The sequence below is a fragment of the Astatotilapia calliptera genome, chromosome 15 (assembly GCF_964374335.1).
Source record: "Astatotilapia calliptera chromosome 15, fAstCal68.1, whole genome shotgun sequence".
Lineage (NCBI taxonomy): Eukaryota > Metazoa > Chordata > Actinopteri > Cichliformes > Cichlidae > Astatotilapia > Astatotilapia calliptera.
The window spans coordinates 27,348,111-27,367,075 of NC_137436.1; the positions used below are offsets into that span (position 1 = coordinate 27,348,111).

Consider the following 18,965-nt stretch of genomic DNA (forward strand, 5'->3'; position numbering starts at 1 on the left):
GAAAACACGGCTTTCTTTTTTTTTTTTTTATAAAGCTCTGACTTGCTATCACAGCTCTGAGTCCTGTAATGCCCAGTCTGCAAAATACAGTATGTAATGACAAATGTTGGGCAATTAATTATATAGTTACTCCTTCAAAAAAAGTAACTGAGTTTTGCAAACAACAAAGTTTTTTTCAGCTGTTTACCTAAAAATGCAGCCAAAGCGTTTTTTTAAATAAACATTTCAAACTATTTACAGAACAATCAGCTGTTCTGCATCAAATTTGATGCCACACAAATTATTTGTGCCACTCCAAAAATGTATTTCTGTCCACTATGAGATAAAGGAGAACAACAGCCTGATACCTGCAGGCCTGACAACAGGAGATGTATCACTCCTGTACCACCTGTAACATTCAGTAGTTGCCTCATTGTTCTGTCACACACAACAGAATTATTGACTACACTACACACTAACTACACAAGATTTTCGCTAAACGTCGCAAATCTCTCACATCTCAAAACATTGCTGTCATTCCTAAAACTTCCCCCTTCCTAAACAACTAAATGCCATGTTGCCATATCAGTTTTTGAGTGGTCGACATGGTACATTTTCCCACCAATAGGAAAGGGTGGGAGTTTTTTGGTTTTGTTTTTGCTCACAGGCGGAGAGTGTTTTCCTTATAAAACACAGTTTTTACCGTTTCTTCCTGCAGTAAATATAAACAATGATAGTATTCAGGAAAAAAACAAACATTGCAGATATTTTTTATCATAACTCTGGTTTTACGTGACCTATCAACACAATTTAAAAACTGGTATAAAGTCCACATTTTTTCCGTCAATTGTTCCATCTGTCCTGCTCACATCTCCAATGTACGCGTTGTCATTAACGTGGCTTCACTCCACATCAGCCACGCCGCTTTGCTAGCTAAAACACTGGTGTCGGCACATAAGGACGCTGTCATAGCCTGCCAACGAAGTTGATTAGCTGTGTATATACGAATGTGAATCACATTATTGGCTGGACTATGGGATAAGATGGCATCGTTCTAATCCCATACGGGAGCAGCCAGTCACTTACTGACTAACACTGCAAAACAGAATTGTTAAAGTATTGTGACAGCCAGTGGGCTGGCCTTGTGTTTTGGTTTTTCTGTTACCTGTTTCTTGCAGGTAGGTGGAGCTGACCAAATTATAGATGCAGCACACCTAAGAAGGCCAGTCCCAATGTATAAAGACACCTTGACTCTCTCCGTCTGGCACCCATCAAGTTCATTTGAGGCTTCAGTTATGGCTGTTTTGTCCTTTAAATTGTGTTGAAGTTGCTTCACCTTATTTTCATTAAATATATCTTACAATGTTTAAAAGCCTGTGTGTGGTCTCCCACTTGCTTGTCACTTCCTTTGAGCCGGGTTGTGACAGTATTAATTGTAATTTCTGTGCGGAGAAAACTCTTAGGAGGCAAGAAACACAGACTCAAAGATTTTTACATGTACATGGGCGATGCCCCGACACGATCTCTGCACCAACGTGTGCACTGTGTGTGTGTCACAGAGGAATCGCGCGGGGCTCTCAGTACATCCTTTATTTATACTCAAACAACAACAGGCGTGGCATATATAGAATTCAATAACAACTCCTTAAAAGGAAAAACCGTTAGCTATCTGTTGAAACAGGAGGTAGCTGTTTTGCTGTCACAGCACATATTTTCTCACACAATGTCTCACTTCCCTTTCCTGCAGTTGTACGACTCATATGCTCTTCTTCCTTTAAATGAAGCTACAAATAAACATAACACAAAACTCAAAATCTCCCAACAATTTCAATTTGGGTTAGATTTTTTTTTGTGCGCAACGCAGATTTTCTGTGCGCAGAGACCATGCCAGCAGTGCGCAATTGCGCACGTGCGCAGCTTAGAGGGAACATTGCTCTTCGGCCGCTGCGCTTCAGGCATCTGCCATCTTTTTCCGAACAAAATATCCACACTCACCGCCGCGCTATGAATTGTGGGATGTATGGGACCATGAAGTCTATGCCAGACTACACTTCAAATTTGGGAAAATGAAGGGCGCATTTGAAGTACACTTCGAATTGGGACACCCTTCATCGCGTCGCTGTGACGTAATTGGCCTGCCTTGAGCTGTGTCCCAAAACGTAGGCCGCATCCTTCGGAGGACCCTGCCTTCGCGGTCAATGTGGGCCAGGTCCTTCGAAGACCAAGAAGGCCGGAAGTGCGAGACTGTGAAATGGGACAGTCTAGCCTTCAGATTTATGTCACCGCTGTCTCGGTGGAGTTTAATAAACTCAGCCGTCTGCTCCTTGCTATCTAAAATACAACAGGACACTGGGGTAAATTCTCGACCGTCTCACACTTCTGTGTAATCCGTTTTCTGTTTGACATTTATTCAGCTTTGTGAAAATCCCGGAGGAACCCACCCGATGGATTAGATTAAATAAAACTTTATTAATCTAATAACTTTGATCTCAGCCAACCAGATTTACTCCGGAACAAAAAAAACACAGAAAAAAGCCAAACAATTACATTTTTAAGTTATCGGAGTGACTTATATATCATGTTTAACCTGAGTAACGAAAGACAGCAGGGGTCTGAAAACGATGAAGCCAGGAGTCCGCTGCTCTTGCTGGTTCGAGTGACGATTGAACCCCCCGGCTAGCTATTGAGCGGGTGGGTAACAGACATTTCCGAAAACGTCAGAGCACTTCTGCAAATATGTGAATATGCAAATATATCTTGAAAAACCAAGCAGGTTATTCAACTACATTCTTGCCTGAAAATATGTTCAAAGTTATTTTTGTGACCCAGAAAGAGTAATAAGAGTAATATTAAAACTTAGTAGCGGCCGCCGTTGTTGAAAACTGGAATTGGCTGGGCCGGGCAATGAATTCTGGGATATATGGTGGGCCACAAAGGACACACCCGACCCGTCCTTCAAATTCGGGGAAATGAAGGACGCATTTGTCGGCCACATTTGAAGGAGTCGACGAATTGGGACAGCCTTCGTCGCCTGGCTGTGACGTAATCGGCCTTCAAATGCGGCCTCCGAAGGATGCAGCCTACGTTTTGGGACACAGCTTGAGTCTCTGCTCTCAGCTCTGAGTCAAGCAGGGAGTTTATTTTGAAGATTTTGGTCATATCCGTCAGATTTGGGGACAGATGACAAACATTTTAGTGTGCATTGTTTCTCGCAGTCATCCATGTTTTATATGCGGCCAGATGTTTTTGTTCTTCAGGTTTGTGTCTCTAATAAAAATAACAGAATGTATAAATGAGTTTGAATACTTAACTTTATTGAACACTTCATTTAGACAGAGTACAATTAGAAGTAAATTTTCAGATTTACACGTTATTTGCATGATGAAACCTCAAACACGTGTTCTAATAAAATAATATTATATGATCTTTTCTGCCAATAACCAATACATTGATCCTTCATAAATCTCTGGTTAGTCTGCCTGACTTCAGTTGCCAGCAGGAAGCAGCTGACGATGTTTCCATGACAACAACCTCTGATCCCTGAGCAAACAAAGCTGCTGATGATTTTGAAGGTGAACACGTGATGGATAAGAACTTCGTGGGGCTTTTATTGTGAAAAGCTGCAACTTTGACTAAATCGAGCTTCATATGAACATCCTTGAATGCAAGGATGTTCATATGAAGCTCAATTGAGTCAAAGTTGCAGCTTTTCACAATAAAAGCCCCACGAAGTTCTTATCCATCACTTCTTTTAAACTGAAAGTACAGAAACTGTTACTGTCAGAGATTTTTTTATACAAGAAGGTAAACGATTTTTACTATTTAAAAATCAAAGTAACAAAAGAATGAAAATAAATAAATGCTGGGCATGTACTTACACCTGGTTTAATACTGCAGGAAAGCGCAGCACCCACAGCCTCATCGAGCTCAGTGCGTCTGAACTCTGAGGTCCTGCTGGAGTCACAGTCAAACTTTGACAGACGTCAGAAATCTCTCAGATCAGAAAATAAATTACAGAAAAAAATTAAGACAAAAGAAAAAATACGGACGAGTTCAGCCTCTGAAACAAGAAGTGTTTCTGCTTTCATTCTGACGATGTCATCTCTGTGTATGAGCTGTTCACCTGTCCACAGCTGTCTGCCTACAGGGATACAAACAAAGTGAAGAAACTGTCAGTTATAAGAACCCAAACAAAAATACATTTAATCATTTATACATGTGCAGTTTTTTTGGTTGCAGAGTGTCCTTCAGTGACAAAAACTGATCATGACAATAAATTAGCTCTGATGAATTTAGAGGAAACCCTGGTTGGAATTTGAAAGTTTGAGCCGAGTTTTACCCGTCAGTGTCGATGTTTCATCTCCTCAACTTCAGGAGGAAGCGCTGAGCACTCTGCACCGTATTCTGAAACAAAGAAAAACCACAATAGGAACCGATTAAAGAAAAACCACAATAGGAACCGATTAACCGTCAGACCTGCCAACACTCCCAATCTTCCGATTTTAAGACCACCCCCATTTTCACCCCATTTCCCCATTTTCGAAACTCCTCAGATTTGTGTGTTTGTTTCCCAAGTTGCTGCTTACATTTTCAACTGAACTAGATCAGCCGATATGCAGACAATTTTCTTTTGTACCTATTAAATCTTAGACCATCAGGCTCCATGTTTTCTACTGTTTTCAATTTGTTCTGCACATATAGCATACAGTCAGGTCCATATATATTTGGCCACTGACACAAAAAAGAGTTTTTTTTTTGCCTGTTTACTGAAACATATTCCAATTATAGTTATATGACGAACATGGACATAATGTGGATACCCTCAGCTTTCATTTGAGCGTATCCACATTCAAATTGGATGATGGGTTTAGGAGTATCAGCTCCTCAACATGTGCCAACTTGTTTTTAAAATAAAAAGTAATTGGACAGTTGACTAAAAGGCTATTTCATGGGAAGGTGTGGGCAACTCCTTCATGTCATTATCAATTAAGCAGATAAAAGACCTGGAGTTTATTTGAGGTGCGGTGCTTGCATTTGGAAGATTTTTCTTGAGCAGAAAACATGCAGTCAAAGGAGCTCTCCATACACGTGAAACAAGCCATCTTTAAATTGTGAAAACAGAATAAAAACATTAGAGAATACAATATTAGGAGTGGCAAAATCTACAGTTTTGGTACATGCCGAGAAAGAAAAAAAGCACTGGTGAACAATGCAAAAAGACCTGGACATCCACGGAAGGCAACAGTGGTGGATGATTACAGAATCATTGAAGAGAAACCCCTTCACAACAGCCAACCACGTGAATAACACTCTCCAGGAGGTAAAAGTACGGATATCCAAGTCTACCATAAAGAGAAGACTGCATGAAAGTAAATACAGAGAGTTCAGTGCAGGGTGCAAGCGACTTGTAAGCCTCATGAATAGAAAGGTTAAACTGGACTTTGCTGAAAAACATCTAAAAAAGCCAGCACAGTTCAGGAAAAACATTCTTTGGACAGATGAGTTTAAGAAAAAGGTGGGGAGACGGTGCCGAACAGCACATGATCCAAAGCATACTACATCATGCACACATTTTGCACAATTTCCTCCTGTAAAAGTCATATTTGTATATATTGGACCTATTTCTTATATTTTGTTCTAAAATATTGTATTATTTAATTTAGTTCAGCCTGTTACTGTTATTGTCTTGAAGTGGTTGCAACCAACATAATTTCCTTAGGGATGATTAAACTATTCTGATTCTGATTAAAACACAATGGAGGCAGTGTGATGGCTGCCAGTGGCACTGGGACACTAGTGTTTATTGATGATATGACACAGGACTGAAGCAGCTAAATGATTTCTGAGGTGTTCAGAGACAAACTGTCTGCTCAAATCCAGCTAAATGAAGTCCAGTTGATTGGACAGTGTTTCATAATACAGATGGACAATAACCCAAAAATACAGTCAAAATCCAGGAGTTTATTAAAGCAAAGTGGAAAATTCATGAATTACCAAGTCAGTTAGCTGATCTTAACCCAACCGAGCATTTCACTTCATGATGTCCATGACTTCAGGTTGTCAGTGCCAGCAATAAGTTTTCAACCAAGTTAGAAATGAATATTTTATTTTCACTTATTTAATTTGTCAGATTACGTCTGAGCCCCTGAAATGAAGGAATTGTGTTAAAAAATATTTATCGCCTTTTTATGCAATCTTTTTGTTCAACCCAACTTAAAGCTGAAAGTCTACTCTTCAACTGGATCTGACTTGTTTCCTTTAAAATTAATTGTGGTAATGTACAGAACCACAAAAGCTGTGTCTGATTGGATGAAAGAGCTCTTATGAGGAGATCATTTAACCTGTTTTAAGTTTTTGTCATTCATGCATCTAAAATGATTTGATTTCATTTGAATTTGATAAAAAATAAAAGTATGTAATGCTCAAAAGTAAAAGAGTAAAATCTGATGAGACTGAAAAGTAAAACAAAAATAAAAACATAAATAAATAAAATAAAATAAAATAAAATAAATACCTCCATGAGCATGGCCACCGTCATTGGCCCCACCCCTCCTGGAACAGGTGTGATGTATCCTGCTCTCTGACTGGCGGAGGAGTAGTGAACGTCTCCAACCACTCGCTTACCGCTGGGCCTTGTCTCATCTGTAGCAGGGGTCAAAGGTCACAGAGTGAATCATTTTAAAGAATTACAGTTTTAAAGCTCAGAGCTAAACTTGGTCATTGGTTTATATTTTCCACTGCAGATCATTTTAGGATTGATTCACTCGCAGGATTGTTTCCACCCAGCTGGGGTTCCTGTGGAAACAATCCTGCTTCTGATTGGTTAAAAAGAAAAGAAAAAAAAAACAAGCTGCTGGCTGGAAAAAGGAAGTCAATAAGCGTAAGGGGATGCTGATACCGGGGACATGGTTAATTCCACAGTCAATGACCACGGCACCCTCCTTCACCCACTCTCCTCTCACCATCTCTGCTCTGCCGGCCCCCACCACTAGGATATCAGCCCGGCCCACCTGCAGACGCAAGAAGTGTTTGAGTGATGGAGGCAATCTGTTCTGTTTGATTTTAAAGGTGATTTTGTTTGAATTTTAACTTTTTAATTTTGCTTTTTAGGTTAGCTTTTATTCATTTCATGATTTATTTCGTATCTGCATGTTGTTACCTGCTCAGGTAGGTCAGGTGTCTTTGAGTGGCAGGTGGTCACAGTGGCATGGTTCCACAGCAGCAGGTCGTGCATCGGAGCGCCAACGATTTTACTGCGACCAATAACCACCGCGTGCTTCCCCGCCACAAACACGCCTGCACAGGTACAGGAAGTCACAGGCAAAGGTGTTTACTGGAACTGTCAGTGATGATGTTTGTATGTCTGATGAACAACAAACACATGATTTCAGATTTACAATCATGTGGTTACAATTATGTGTCTGCAGCAGGTCTTTACACCTAACCACCGTTTATCCCCAGGAGACGCATCCGCCACTTTCAACGAATGACATAATGTTCACAGTGTTCCCAATGTTCTGAATGTTCTCGGTGTTGCCAATAGTCCCAGCTTTCTGAATGTTCTCAGAATTCCCAATGTTCCCAGTGTTTCTAGTGTGCTGAATGTTCTCAGTGTTCCCAGTGTTCTGAATGTTCTCAGTATTCCCAATGTTCCCAGTTTTCTGAATGTTCTCAGAATTCCCAATGTTCCCAGTGTTCCCAGTGTGCTGCTACCTGTCTGTCTGATGAGCTCCATGCAGGCGTTGGGGGTGCAGGGGATGAAGCAGTCATTCAGATCTCCTCGAGACAGTTTACCTGCATTAATGCAGCTCAGCCTGCACACACACACACACACACACACACACACACACACACACACACACACACACACACACACACAGTGTTAGTGATGAGTATTTGGTGATGAACACAGGAAGTGATGCGCTCACTGACCCATCTACGTCTTTTTGCGAGGACACAGCGTTGGTGACGAACTCAGTGTCAATGCAGTTTGCGGAGTCCAATGGCAGCTGCACGATCAGACCGTGTACGCACGCGTTCTCATTCACAGACATGATGCTGTGCAGCACCTGCAGGGCGACAGAAAACAAGAACCAATCAGACCTTCGATCACGTCACGGAGAAAAGATGATGACGATGAAGATGATGCATGAAGACCTCGTCCTGCGTGGTTGTGTTCGGCAGCCGGATATGTTTGGCTTCAATTCCAACCTGCAGGAAACAAAGTGAAGCTGCATCAGCCCACTGTGTGCGTGTGTGTGTGTGTGTGCATGTGTGTGTACGGAAGGACCAGAGGTTATGGTTAGGTTGAGGCTGAGGTTTAAGCTGAGGGTTAAGGTTAGTGTTACGGCCCCTAGCCTTGGAAGAAGTGAGCCAGACTTCCTTCAAGCAAATTTGAGTGTGACAACACACTCAGACAATTGGCTGCCTGGGAACCTGTGGCTTGCACCTCCAGGGAAAGTCTATTGGACCAGCTGAGGGATGCTAGACCAATCAGTGACTGATTGGGCACACTTGCATCTTTAAAAGTAGGGATGGGTATCGTTTAGGTTTTATCCGATACCGGTGCCAAATCGGTACTTTTGAAACGGTGCCGGTGCTCAAACGGTGCTCAAACCGGTGGTCAAACCGGTGCTTAAAGAATGGAGAACACAAAATTGGTCCAAAAACCTCTCATGTTCAGCTGTTTTTTGTAAAAAGATAACAATGTTAGCCTTTTCTGCAGCTATGGGGCATATATGGTATCACTCTTGGCTGGAAGCAGTGCTTAAACAATGGAAAAAACACAAACTTTGTCCAAAAACCTCTCATGTTTAACTGTTTTCCACTTTTTCTTTGGTCATTTTAGCCTTTTTAGCCAGGGTGAAGGGAGTATCTGCCATCAAACAAGAAGACAGCTGCATGTAGCTATGATGATGTTTGCTAGCTCACCTTACATGCATTAATGTAATAACGTGGTTAGCCTACTCAACGTAAATTAGCTACTCACGCAGAGAAGAACGGCTGCTGCCACCATCATCCGTCATCATTTCTGCTACACTGGCAGGGCTAGGGGCCAGGACTCTCCTCTTCGTGTTTTTGGGAGATGTTGCATAACAGGCAACCCACCGGCAGTAGATGTGCTCGGTGTGAGGTCTCGCGGCAAGCTATCAAATACGGCGCATTTCTGGGCTTTTAAAAAAAACGCTATGCGTCGCCAGGTGTTTCATCGGATTTGAGGTGTTACCTCCTTTGACAGTATCACAGTATCAGCTTAAAGCACTTGTTGCAGGCTGCTGAGTTTGCATCTTTTGCTATGAAGTACAGCCAGACTTTTGACCGCTTCGCCTTGGACATTTTTAATCTGTAGCTCTGCTCTAACAGAACGTACGTACCTGGCCCCGCCTACTATCCTCGGAAACGTAAAATGATTGGCTAGAATCTAAAGTGTATCACAGCTCAGGAAAAAAACGCACCGAAATAAAGCACCGAAATGTGCGCTGCTTTTCGGTCTGGTTACTACCGTTTATGTCAGAACCGGTGCCATCATGGCACCGGACACCGGTACCCATCCCTATTTAAAAGGCTGAAGAACATTCATTCTGGGTCTGCTGTTTTCAACTGAGTGTGCAGTCTGCGTGCTTCTGTCTGGTAACCTTGTTTGTAAATCCCTGTCTCGACTGAGATTCTCTTGAGTAATGTTAGTTGTGCTACAGCCCATGGGGCTAATTTTGATTTCTACTGGTTGAAGCTTTAAGCGAGGAAGTTGTTTTTGCATCGGTTGTTTGTTTGTTTGTAGTAAATGCTGCTATTATTTTTCAGTTCTCTGAGTTTTTTTGTAATAAAACATTTTCGACTCCGATCTTCCCCTTGAGAATCTCATTTATGTTACCTCCCTTAACCCCTAGCAGAGATGGTTCGTAACAGTTAGGGTAAGCAACTAAGGAAAATATTGTCAATTACATGTCTTCACTAAGATAGGAAAACGAGTGTGTGTATGTTGGTCACCTCAGCTGCAGCCTTCAGTTTGGTGCTGATGTACAGGTTAGAGTCATCTCTGTCTCCCACCTGTGACACACACATACAGTTAAAAATAGCCATCCTGCAGGATCCTGCATCCTTCTCATTCTCTGACATGTTTGTTTCCTCCTGGAGGATCCTGAGCTGCTCCCGACTTATTTGCGGCTTTTTATTTCTACATCATTCGTGTTTTTAATTTTACTGACAGAACTTCTTTGATTTTTGGTCGCTCGTTTTTGTCCCCTCAGGTTAAACTGCTGTAAGATTTTGGAGGTTTGTCCCATTTTTCACAAACAGACTGAAAATGATGGCCACGCACTCAGCAGTCACAGGTGTTTCTAATGTTCTGTCATTTATATTGTAACGACCGTGGGTTAGTGGAGCTAAACTGGCTAAACTGCTCACTAGCTAAAACGGCTAGCGGGGCGCTAGCGGCTATCGCTACACTTCACAGCGAGTGGAGAGCGCTCGTGCCTCATACACCGCACGACCCCAAGCGTCTCAGCAGCAGACTGATAATCCCCAAATGATCCAGCAGGAGGCAGTAGTGGTTCACACCAGTCATTTATTTGCCGTATTATTTCACACCACGTAACACTGCTGACACCGAACCCCTATCACGCTCCCACCACATAGAGTCGCGGTGTCAGCCAACTATACCAATTCACCCCCCTCCACAGAACACACATCAACTTCACTGTGGCTTACATTAACATAACACTAACACAACATGCAAATCAACACATATGAACTAGCAGAACGATAGAAAACACAGAGACAACACAATACCCAGAATGCACCTGGCTAACAACCCCAGCCAGGTCATTACAATATCATTGAGGTGCACACGTCACCTGGTCACTGCTCTGTCGTAAACAGAAACGAGATGGGAGGCAGTCACATGTTTGTGTGTTTGTGTGAGAGGACCAGGAGCTCCAGCCTGAGCTGGGAGTGGAGGTCAAAGTTCAGTTGACTGGTTTCATCTGGTCACAAACACTAAAACAAAGCTGCTTTTTGTTGACAGGTGACAACAGGTGTGCACAGGTAAACTGCAGAGAGCAGCCCCGGGTAAAGTCTAGTCTGAGTTATGATGGCGGAGCTCAGAGAACGACCTGATCAGGTCACTGTGAGGTTGTTAGAAAAAAATCGGTTTGAAGTATCGCTCCATCCAGAAGGGGGCGCTTCAGGCTCTCACCTGCAGGACCACCAGGCCCGGTCTGAACCCGGAGAACTGACTCGCCATCTTCTCCACCTCCTTCTTCAGTCTCTCCCTCACTATTCTGCACACACAGCCACAGGGCTGGGGTCAAAGGTCAGACAGTTAACGGACTCAGAAGCCGTTCTGGTGGGTTGAGACTTACTTGGACGTTTTGTTCCCGGAGATGACAGTTGCTATGGAGTGCAGGCTTTGTTGGTAACCGGTGGCCCTGACACAGAGCGAGTGGGCGGCCAAGGACAACATGACTAAAAGAGAGAGCAAGAGAGAGAAAGAGCTTCAGCTGACTGAGGATAATCAATAAAATGGATGGAAAAATCTGGAAACATCTGGAAATGTGAGGGGTGATAGGCAAACCAAACTTTAGGGACTTTGATCAACTGTGACTGCGATGCATAAAATTCACAAGTTCAGAAATATTCCTGAGAAAAAAGACCTGCAGACGTTTTTACAGTGTTTCATGTCTTTATCCTCTCTGAACGTTTATCCAGCTTAGAATGGATGTGACCCAACCGATACACACGAGCTCATGACATCAACATTAAACGTTCTCTTATTTCCTGTTAGGACGATAGCACTCAGAAAGGCCGACGACACAAAATAACCCAAGAGTGAAAAGAGCAAACTTAAAGTCAAACAAAATGCCAACCGGGGCCTCAGACGGACCCAAAGCAAGAGAAAGCTCTGATATCACGAGAGGCAGGAGCTCCAGGGCGGACAGGGTTAATAACTGCAGCCGTCTCCCACAAACTGTGAGCGTGTTTAACTGTTTCCCTTCATTGTAATCCTCATCATCATCAGCATAAAGTAAACAGAGACTGAAAAAGCAGAGATACACAGAGTGACAGTCTCTGAATCTGTGATGGCTTCAAAATGAAGAACCTTTACTTTTTCTGAACTTTAATGAAGTATAAAAAGCTTCATTAAAGGTTTGGAGGGTTGTTTAAAGTTCACCGTCAGCACTCGCAGCTGCTTTTCTAACCTCACAGTGAAGCTCACATGTTAATGATTACAGCCGCTCTGCAGAGAAGAATTGAACCGAGACTTGTGCAGCTTCACACAAACACACACTCCTCTGCAGCGCTGCCACGTTCACCTCCAGCAGCTTGAAGTTTTCCAAGATTCCCGAAACTTCAGGAAACTCTATGCGACTTCAAGAAAGCTGCTGAAAGCTGCACAAGCACAAAGAGAAGCTGAAAGAGCAGCAGCTTCATACCTGAGAGGCAGAGCAGAGGCAGTGACAAAAAGCTGCAGCAGATGTTTCCGTCTCTGTGGAGCTTCTGTCAAAGTAAGGAAGCCCAGCAGTGACAAAAATACTATGTGAGGAGGGAGAGAGGCAGCCACAGCGTCTGACAGGAGTTAATTATTGACTGAACGGGTATCGCTTATTGATCGATCAGACTGAGCTGGGTATGTGGACAGCTGCACACTTCTCCTTATCTCACCTCGGTCTACAGAAGCTATGCTCATGTAGGTCTTTACTTACCTGCGCTGAGTTACCTGTACATCTGTCCACATGCTCAGAGTGCACACTAGCTCAACTTGACTTTATGAGCAGGAGTCCACTGATCGTGTGGTGTGTGGGTCACAGTCAGGAGCAAAGACCAAATCTCACATGTTGTAAAGTCTTTGTGCTTTTAAACACAAATAAAAAGTCATCTGATCATTGTTCCATTTCCTGAGCTGAGTATAACATGAGATTAACTAAAAGGTAACAGAGCTTTTATTTTGGTATAGTCCTATGACAAAAAGGAAATAGTTATACAAGTCAATGAATTTGAGTAATCAGAAAAAATAAAAGAAATACAATCTCTCCTTCCTGTCCACACTGGGACCACAGTGACTGTTAACTTTATTCATGTTATTTTATTTACTATAAGTATTTGATCACAGAAACATTCATTCTGGCCGTACACTTACAGCTGTGGTTTAACAGTTCACTTCCAATATTTTAACACAACTACACGATTCACATGTATTACTAAAATATAATAACAGTGGTAATGATAATAGAAACTTTTTTGTTCCAGCTCCACATATGCGAGCTGTATTTGTTCCTCTGTTACAAAACCCTAAAATAAAAACATTTCAGTCACTCAGAATTTCTGACACTATCATGAAGGTAACCTGAGCCTATGTGAGTGTGTTTGTGTGAGAATGTGTCTGTGTATGTATGAGGAATTACTGCTTAGAACTGAATCAAACCAGCCAGGAGAACCAGATTGATACTGGGATGGTGGACCAAAGGTCAAACCGCAGGAACCAGGAGGGACAGCCCACGCTGCTCTCAGCCAATTACATGGCAACCTGTCAGGGAGGAGGAGGGACTTGGTTTTACTTACATGGAGCCACTCTGCCGCATTTTCCGGCATTATTCTGATGCTGGGCTGCTCAGAGGACATGGTGCTGCGGTGCTTCCTGGGAAATGTAGTATAAAAAGAAAAGTGAAGAAAGGCTCACAGAGCTGAGAGACCTCACCTGCAGATTCTGCTTTCAGGGCCAAAGATCAAATCCAAAACACAACCCATCAAAAAAACCTTAATCTACACTGGCATCAGTGTTTCCGTTGAGCTGTCAGAGCCGGACCTTTAAATTTATCTGCACCAAAACACAAAAAGACACAAGAGGACACAACACACCGGATGAATTTATCAGTTTTAAAAGTCGTGAAATTGACAATAAGTTGCAAAGATTACAAATCTCCATGACAACAAACAACAGCCTGAGCTTCACACCATCACATGATGTCAGCAGGCCTGGATTGAGGAAAAATGCCAGGTGGATCACTACGACCAGTCAAAAAAAAAGATGTGCAGCAGCTTGAATGATGGATTCAGGGTCACCTGATTCAGCAGTAACTATATGCTTTAGCAAAAAGGAAAGTGTGAAGCCTAATCTTAAAAGTAGAGATAGTGTCTGTCTCCAGAATCCAAACTGGAAGCTGGTTCCACAGAAGAGGGACCTGAAACTGAAGTTGTTTCTGAAAGTGCTGTAGTAAAGTTAAAAAGGATATAATTGATCCATTGTTATCTTCTGCCCACACGGAGCAGCTGCCTGAGATACTCTCTGCAGAAGTCGATTATCTTGTTAATAATTTTACTTCTTCACTGTGAACGACTCTGGATGCTGTAGCTGCTGTGAAAAATAAATCTACATGCAAACTGAGGTTATTGTACTCGGCCCTGAAAATCTTAAAAATATGGTATCTAAGCAGATTCTTACTCTGGATGGCATTACCTTGGCCTGCAGTAACACTGTGAGGAACCTCAGAGTCTTCTTTGACCAGGATATGTTTTTCAATGCACATATTAAACAAAATGTAGGACTGCTTTCTTCCATTTGTGGATTATCCTCCTGAGAACTGAGGAAAAATGAATCATCCCATTGAACTTTTTTTTGATTTCCTTCGTCTTTGCAGCGAAAAGGTTTCACTCTAACACCTGAGATATCTATGGAAAGCTGGGATCTCCTCTGTTTAGTACATCGGGACTTGGTAAGATTGCTCTGATAAGACAAAAGATATCGACTGAAAACAAAAGTAGAGGATGTTGCAGAGGACAATGAATAGGGTGTTTCTTAGCAGGATTAGAAAAATCCTATCTCAGACTGAAAAACTAGTTCATGCATTTGTTACTTATAGGCTGGACTACTGTAATTCAATATTATGAGGATGTCCTAAAAATCCCCTGAAAAGCCTTCAGCTGATCCTAAATGCTGCATTTTCCTGTCTCAGTTTGAAATCATCTGAAATTGTAGCCCCCCCCCCCCCCCCCCCCCCGAATGAAGGCTGACACTTTACTGATGAAGTTTTGAAGGTTTAATGGCAGTAAACCATTAATCTCACCCAGAGAGCTGCCCAGCCAGGCAAGATAAACTTTACACGTCACAATGAGACTTCGGGATTAAAAAAAAAAAAAAAATACTGGACGGTCCAAAAGTTGGCCTACCTATTGAGGTTTTAGTAGAGTTGTGGCTGAACCACATAAGGATATATCATTAATTTTAATCTCCCCAATCAATTATAATGTAATGTTGGAGTGTTGTTAAAGAGGGTCAAAAACATTTCAACCCAGTTTGTTTTGCAGATTCTGTATAGCAGCTGTAATATAGGGAGGACACAACTTCCAGACTGTATGAGTAAAATCAGGTTTTTTCTCTTTGTCAGTTTAACAGTTTCTGTTTTGCCTGTCACTGTTCCCTGTCTGTTTTCTTACCTGGTTCTTCCTGACCTTGTACTTTCTCCTCACATTCCCCTCTTTCTTCTCTGCCTCTTTGGACTGACAATCATACACAAATAGAATCAATTAGATGAAAAATTACATTAATATGAAAAAAATACTATAAAGATCACTAACAAAAAGTCCTCTCTCAGTGTACTTTCAACCAAAAGGCAAATAACCAAACCACATGAACATCTAATAAAAGATATAAATATTGAAAGTCAAAGGAGCTTGCAAAGAATAGCGTCTGGACTTCTTTAAGTTGCTTGAAGACGTTTCACCTCTCATCCGAGAAGCTTCAGTTTCAAGTTCTTTCAAGTTCTTCAGTTCTTCAGTTCTAAAGAACTGAAGAACTTGAAATATTGATACTACGACGACCTGGATGACTGAGAACCTTCACAGACATAAATATTGAAACACTGATCCAACATTATTCTTGAGAGACAGATCATTTGATTTTACACTTGACCTGTGACATCATCAAGTACACTGGTGTTCCAATTGTAGAAATCGTGAATCTGTGCTCGTGTTCTCGGCAAGTCCGTACTCCCGTGCGTTCTCGGCAAGTCCGGAGTCGCCGAGAACGCGAGTACGGACTCGCCTACTTGAGAATTGAGAAAGGGCCAGTGATTCGTTTATGCTAAGATTCAGCTTAGGAAGGGAGTGGGTGAGTGAGTGAGTGATTCGCTTATGCTACGATTCAGCACAGGAAAGGAGGGGGTGAGTGAAGGAGTGATTCGCTTACACTACGAATCCGCACAGGAAGGGAGGGGTGAGTAACTCAAATGTGCTGTTAGCATGTTAGCAGAGCGATGCTACTGTGAACCGAGGAGCTATTGTCTTGATGTGAGCTTTCTACTCAGGGTTTTTTCTTCCAGTCCAGAGCAGAAATGTTTTTATTAAGAAACTGGCTGTTGTTTTTCCCCCCCACAATTTTAATTATAAGCTAGATATATTTCTACTAATGAAATTAGTTTGCTAACAGCAACAGGGATGAGTCAGTGAGTCAGTTGGGCTTGTGAATCATGATTCACGAGTCAGTAAAGTGATTCTCGAGTATTGAACGATTCGTTCATGATTCGCACATCACTAGTGCACACTCACAACGATGGCTGAGCGTAAATGGAGTCATGTGTGGATGTATTTAACTCCACAAACAGCCAAGACGTGGTTTGCGATACATGTGGCAAGACAGTGAGGTGCTGTGGCAACACCACTAACCTTGTCAAACACCTCAGAGTAAATCATATCACAGAATATGATGAGCTTATATTGAGGCGAACTGAAGAGGAGGAGAGGGACAGGTGCTGCTAGGGCGAGACAGACGTCTCTCACGGAGTCCTTTAGTGCTGCAGGCAGGAAATGTTTTCAAATAGCGCACAACTTTTTTTTATATTTGTATATGATAATTCTGCATTATTAAGCAATAAGAACAAGTAAGTCTGATGTCCTTGAATCATTATGAAGTTATATTATTATATTATTATTACAATTACATAATACAATTATATATGAAATACAATGAAATATTAAGCTTTTGTACAGAGTATCGGTATCGGATCAGTATCGTCGATACCACCCTGAATTTTACTTGGTATCGGATCGGAAAGGAAATCAGTGGTATCGCACATCACTATTTTAAACCCGAAGAGGAAGCTGGTAGTCGAAAACAGCGATGAGTGCCAAAATAAGGTGCAAGGAACTAAATAAAAGCATTTAGGGTTATTTACACTCCCACCAAAATTATGAATAATTGGTTTACATAAGAACCACAATGAATAATTTTCCCCAACAAAATAACTCATGTAGAAGTTACCTTAAGAACTTTCTAACAATACATGTTTTTCAAATCAAATCAAATCAAATCACTTTTATTGTCACATCACATGTGCAGGTAAATTGGTACAGTACATGTGAGTGAAATTCTTGTGTGCGAGCTTCACAAGCAAAAGAGTTGTGCAAAATACAATAATGTAAACAAGCAAAATACAAGAATGGCTACATCTGAAACTAATAAATATATGTACAATATATAATAGTATATGCATTCCTGGATGTGTATACTAAATATTTTTCTACATGTGTGTGTGTGTGTGTGTGTGTGTGTGTGTGTGTGTAGACATATTTTACAAATTAAATAGAGTAAACAATAAATAAAATATATAAAAATATACAGAGTTGAGACATGTGCAAAACAGTGGCATTACTGTACAGTATGGAGTGCATAATGTTGAAGTTCCAGTAGTGGAGGTGAGGTGTCTATGACGTGTTCAGCAGTCTGATGGCCTGGTGGAAGAAGCTGTCTCTCAGTCTGCTGGTACGGGACCGGATGCTGCAGAACCTCCTTCTGATGGAAGTAGTCTGAACAGTTTATGGCTGGGGTGACTGGAGTCCTTCATGATCCTCCCCGCTTTCCTCAGGCACCGCTTCCTGTAGATGTCTTGGAGGGAGGGAAGCTCACCTCCAATTATCCGTTCAGAGCACCGCACTACTCGCTGGAGAGCTTTGCAGTTGTAGGCGGTGCTGTTGCCATACCAGGTGGTGATGCATCCAGTGAGGATGCTCTCAATGGCACAGTGATAGAAGGTCCTGAGGATGCGGGGGTTCATGCCGAATCTTTTCAGTCTCCTGAGAAAGAAGAGGCGCTGCTGCGCCTTCTTCACTGTTTTGTTTGTGTGTACTGACCACATAAGATCCTCAGCCAGATGTACACCAAGGAACCGGAAGCTGCTCACTCTCTCCACAGCAGCGCCGTTGATGGTGATGGGGGTGTGTACTTCTCTGCACCTCCGGAAGTCCACTATCAACTCCTTTGTCTTTGCGACGTTGAGGGTGAGATGGTTGTCTTGACACCAGTGGGTCAGGGCGCTGACCTCCTCCCTGTAGGCCGTCTCATCACCGTTGGTGATAAGACCCACCACTGTAGTGTCGTCCGCAAACTTCACAATGATGTTGGAGTTGTTAGTGGCTGTGCAGTCGTAGGTGTAGAGTGAGTATAGGAGAGGGCTCAGTACACACCCCTGTGGAGCACCAGTGTTCAGTGTGATGGGGGATGAGGTGATGCTGCCCAGTCTGACCACTTGGCGTCTGTCAGACAGGAAGCTAAGGATCCAGCTGCAGAGGGAGCTGCTCAGTCCTAGATCCTGCAGTTTCCTGTCCAGCTTCGAGGGAACGATGGTATTGAATGCTGAGCTGTAATCTACAAACAGCATTCACACATACGTGTCTCTCTTCTCCAGGTGTGACAGGGCAGTATGTAGTGTCAGGGCTATGGCATCATCAGTGGACCTGTTGTGGCGATATGCGAACTGTAGAGGGTCCAGTGAGTCGGGTAGTGCAGAGCGGATGAAGTCCCTGACCAGCTTCTCGAAGCATTTGCTCACGATGGGGGTCAGGGCTACAGGTCGCCAGTCGTTCAATGAGGAGATGGTGGAGGATTTGGGTACAGGGACGATGGTGGCCATTTTGAAGCAGGCTGGGACTACACACAGAGAGAGGGAAAGGTTAAAGATGTGTGTGAACACTCCAGCCAGCTGAGCTGCGCATGACTT

At 42.5% G+C, this 18,965-nt stretch overlaps 1 protein-coding gene across 8 annotated transcripts; it reads right to left on the reverse strand.

Annotated features, from left to right (window-relative positions):
* Positions 1-3,272: 3,272 nt before the first annotated feature.
* LOC113037487 (C-1-tetrahydrofolate synthase, cytoplasmic-like) lies at positions 3,273-12,727 on the reverse strand. 8 transcript variants are annotated; one of them, XM_080289489.1, is made up of 12 exons: positions 12,681-12,727; positions 11,340-11,442; positions 11,174-11,278; positions 9,967-10,026; positions 8,137-8,190; positions 7,912-8,048; positions 7,693-7,793; positions 7,139-7,275; positions 6,878-6,989; positions 6,494-6,621; positions 4,319-4,383; positions 3,273-4,120 (listed from the first exon to the last, which is right to left on the reverse strand). In XM_080289489.1, the coding sequence occupies exons 1-11, from the start codon at positions 12,710-12,712 to the stop codon at positions 4,336-4,338; spliced, it is 1,017 nt and encodes a 338-aa protein (XP_080145615.1). In that variant the 5' UTR covers positions 12,713-12,727; the 3' UTR covers positions 3,273-4,120; positions 4,319-4,335. The 8 variants fall into 8 exon arrangements, with proteins under 8 accessions (XP_080145615.1, XP_026050412.1, XP_080145617.1 ...); XM_026194627.2 differs by lacking the exon at positions 12,681-12,727 and adding an exon at positions 12,411-12,555 and having other exon boundaries at positions 11,174-11,258; XM_080289491.1 differs by lacking the exons at positions 9,967-10,026; positions 12,681-12,727 and adding an exon at positions 12,411-12,555 and having other exon boundaries at positions 11,174-11,258.
* Between the last annotated feature and the right edge of the window lie 6,238 nt (positions 12,728-18,965).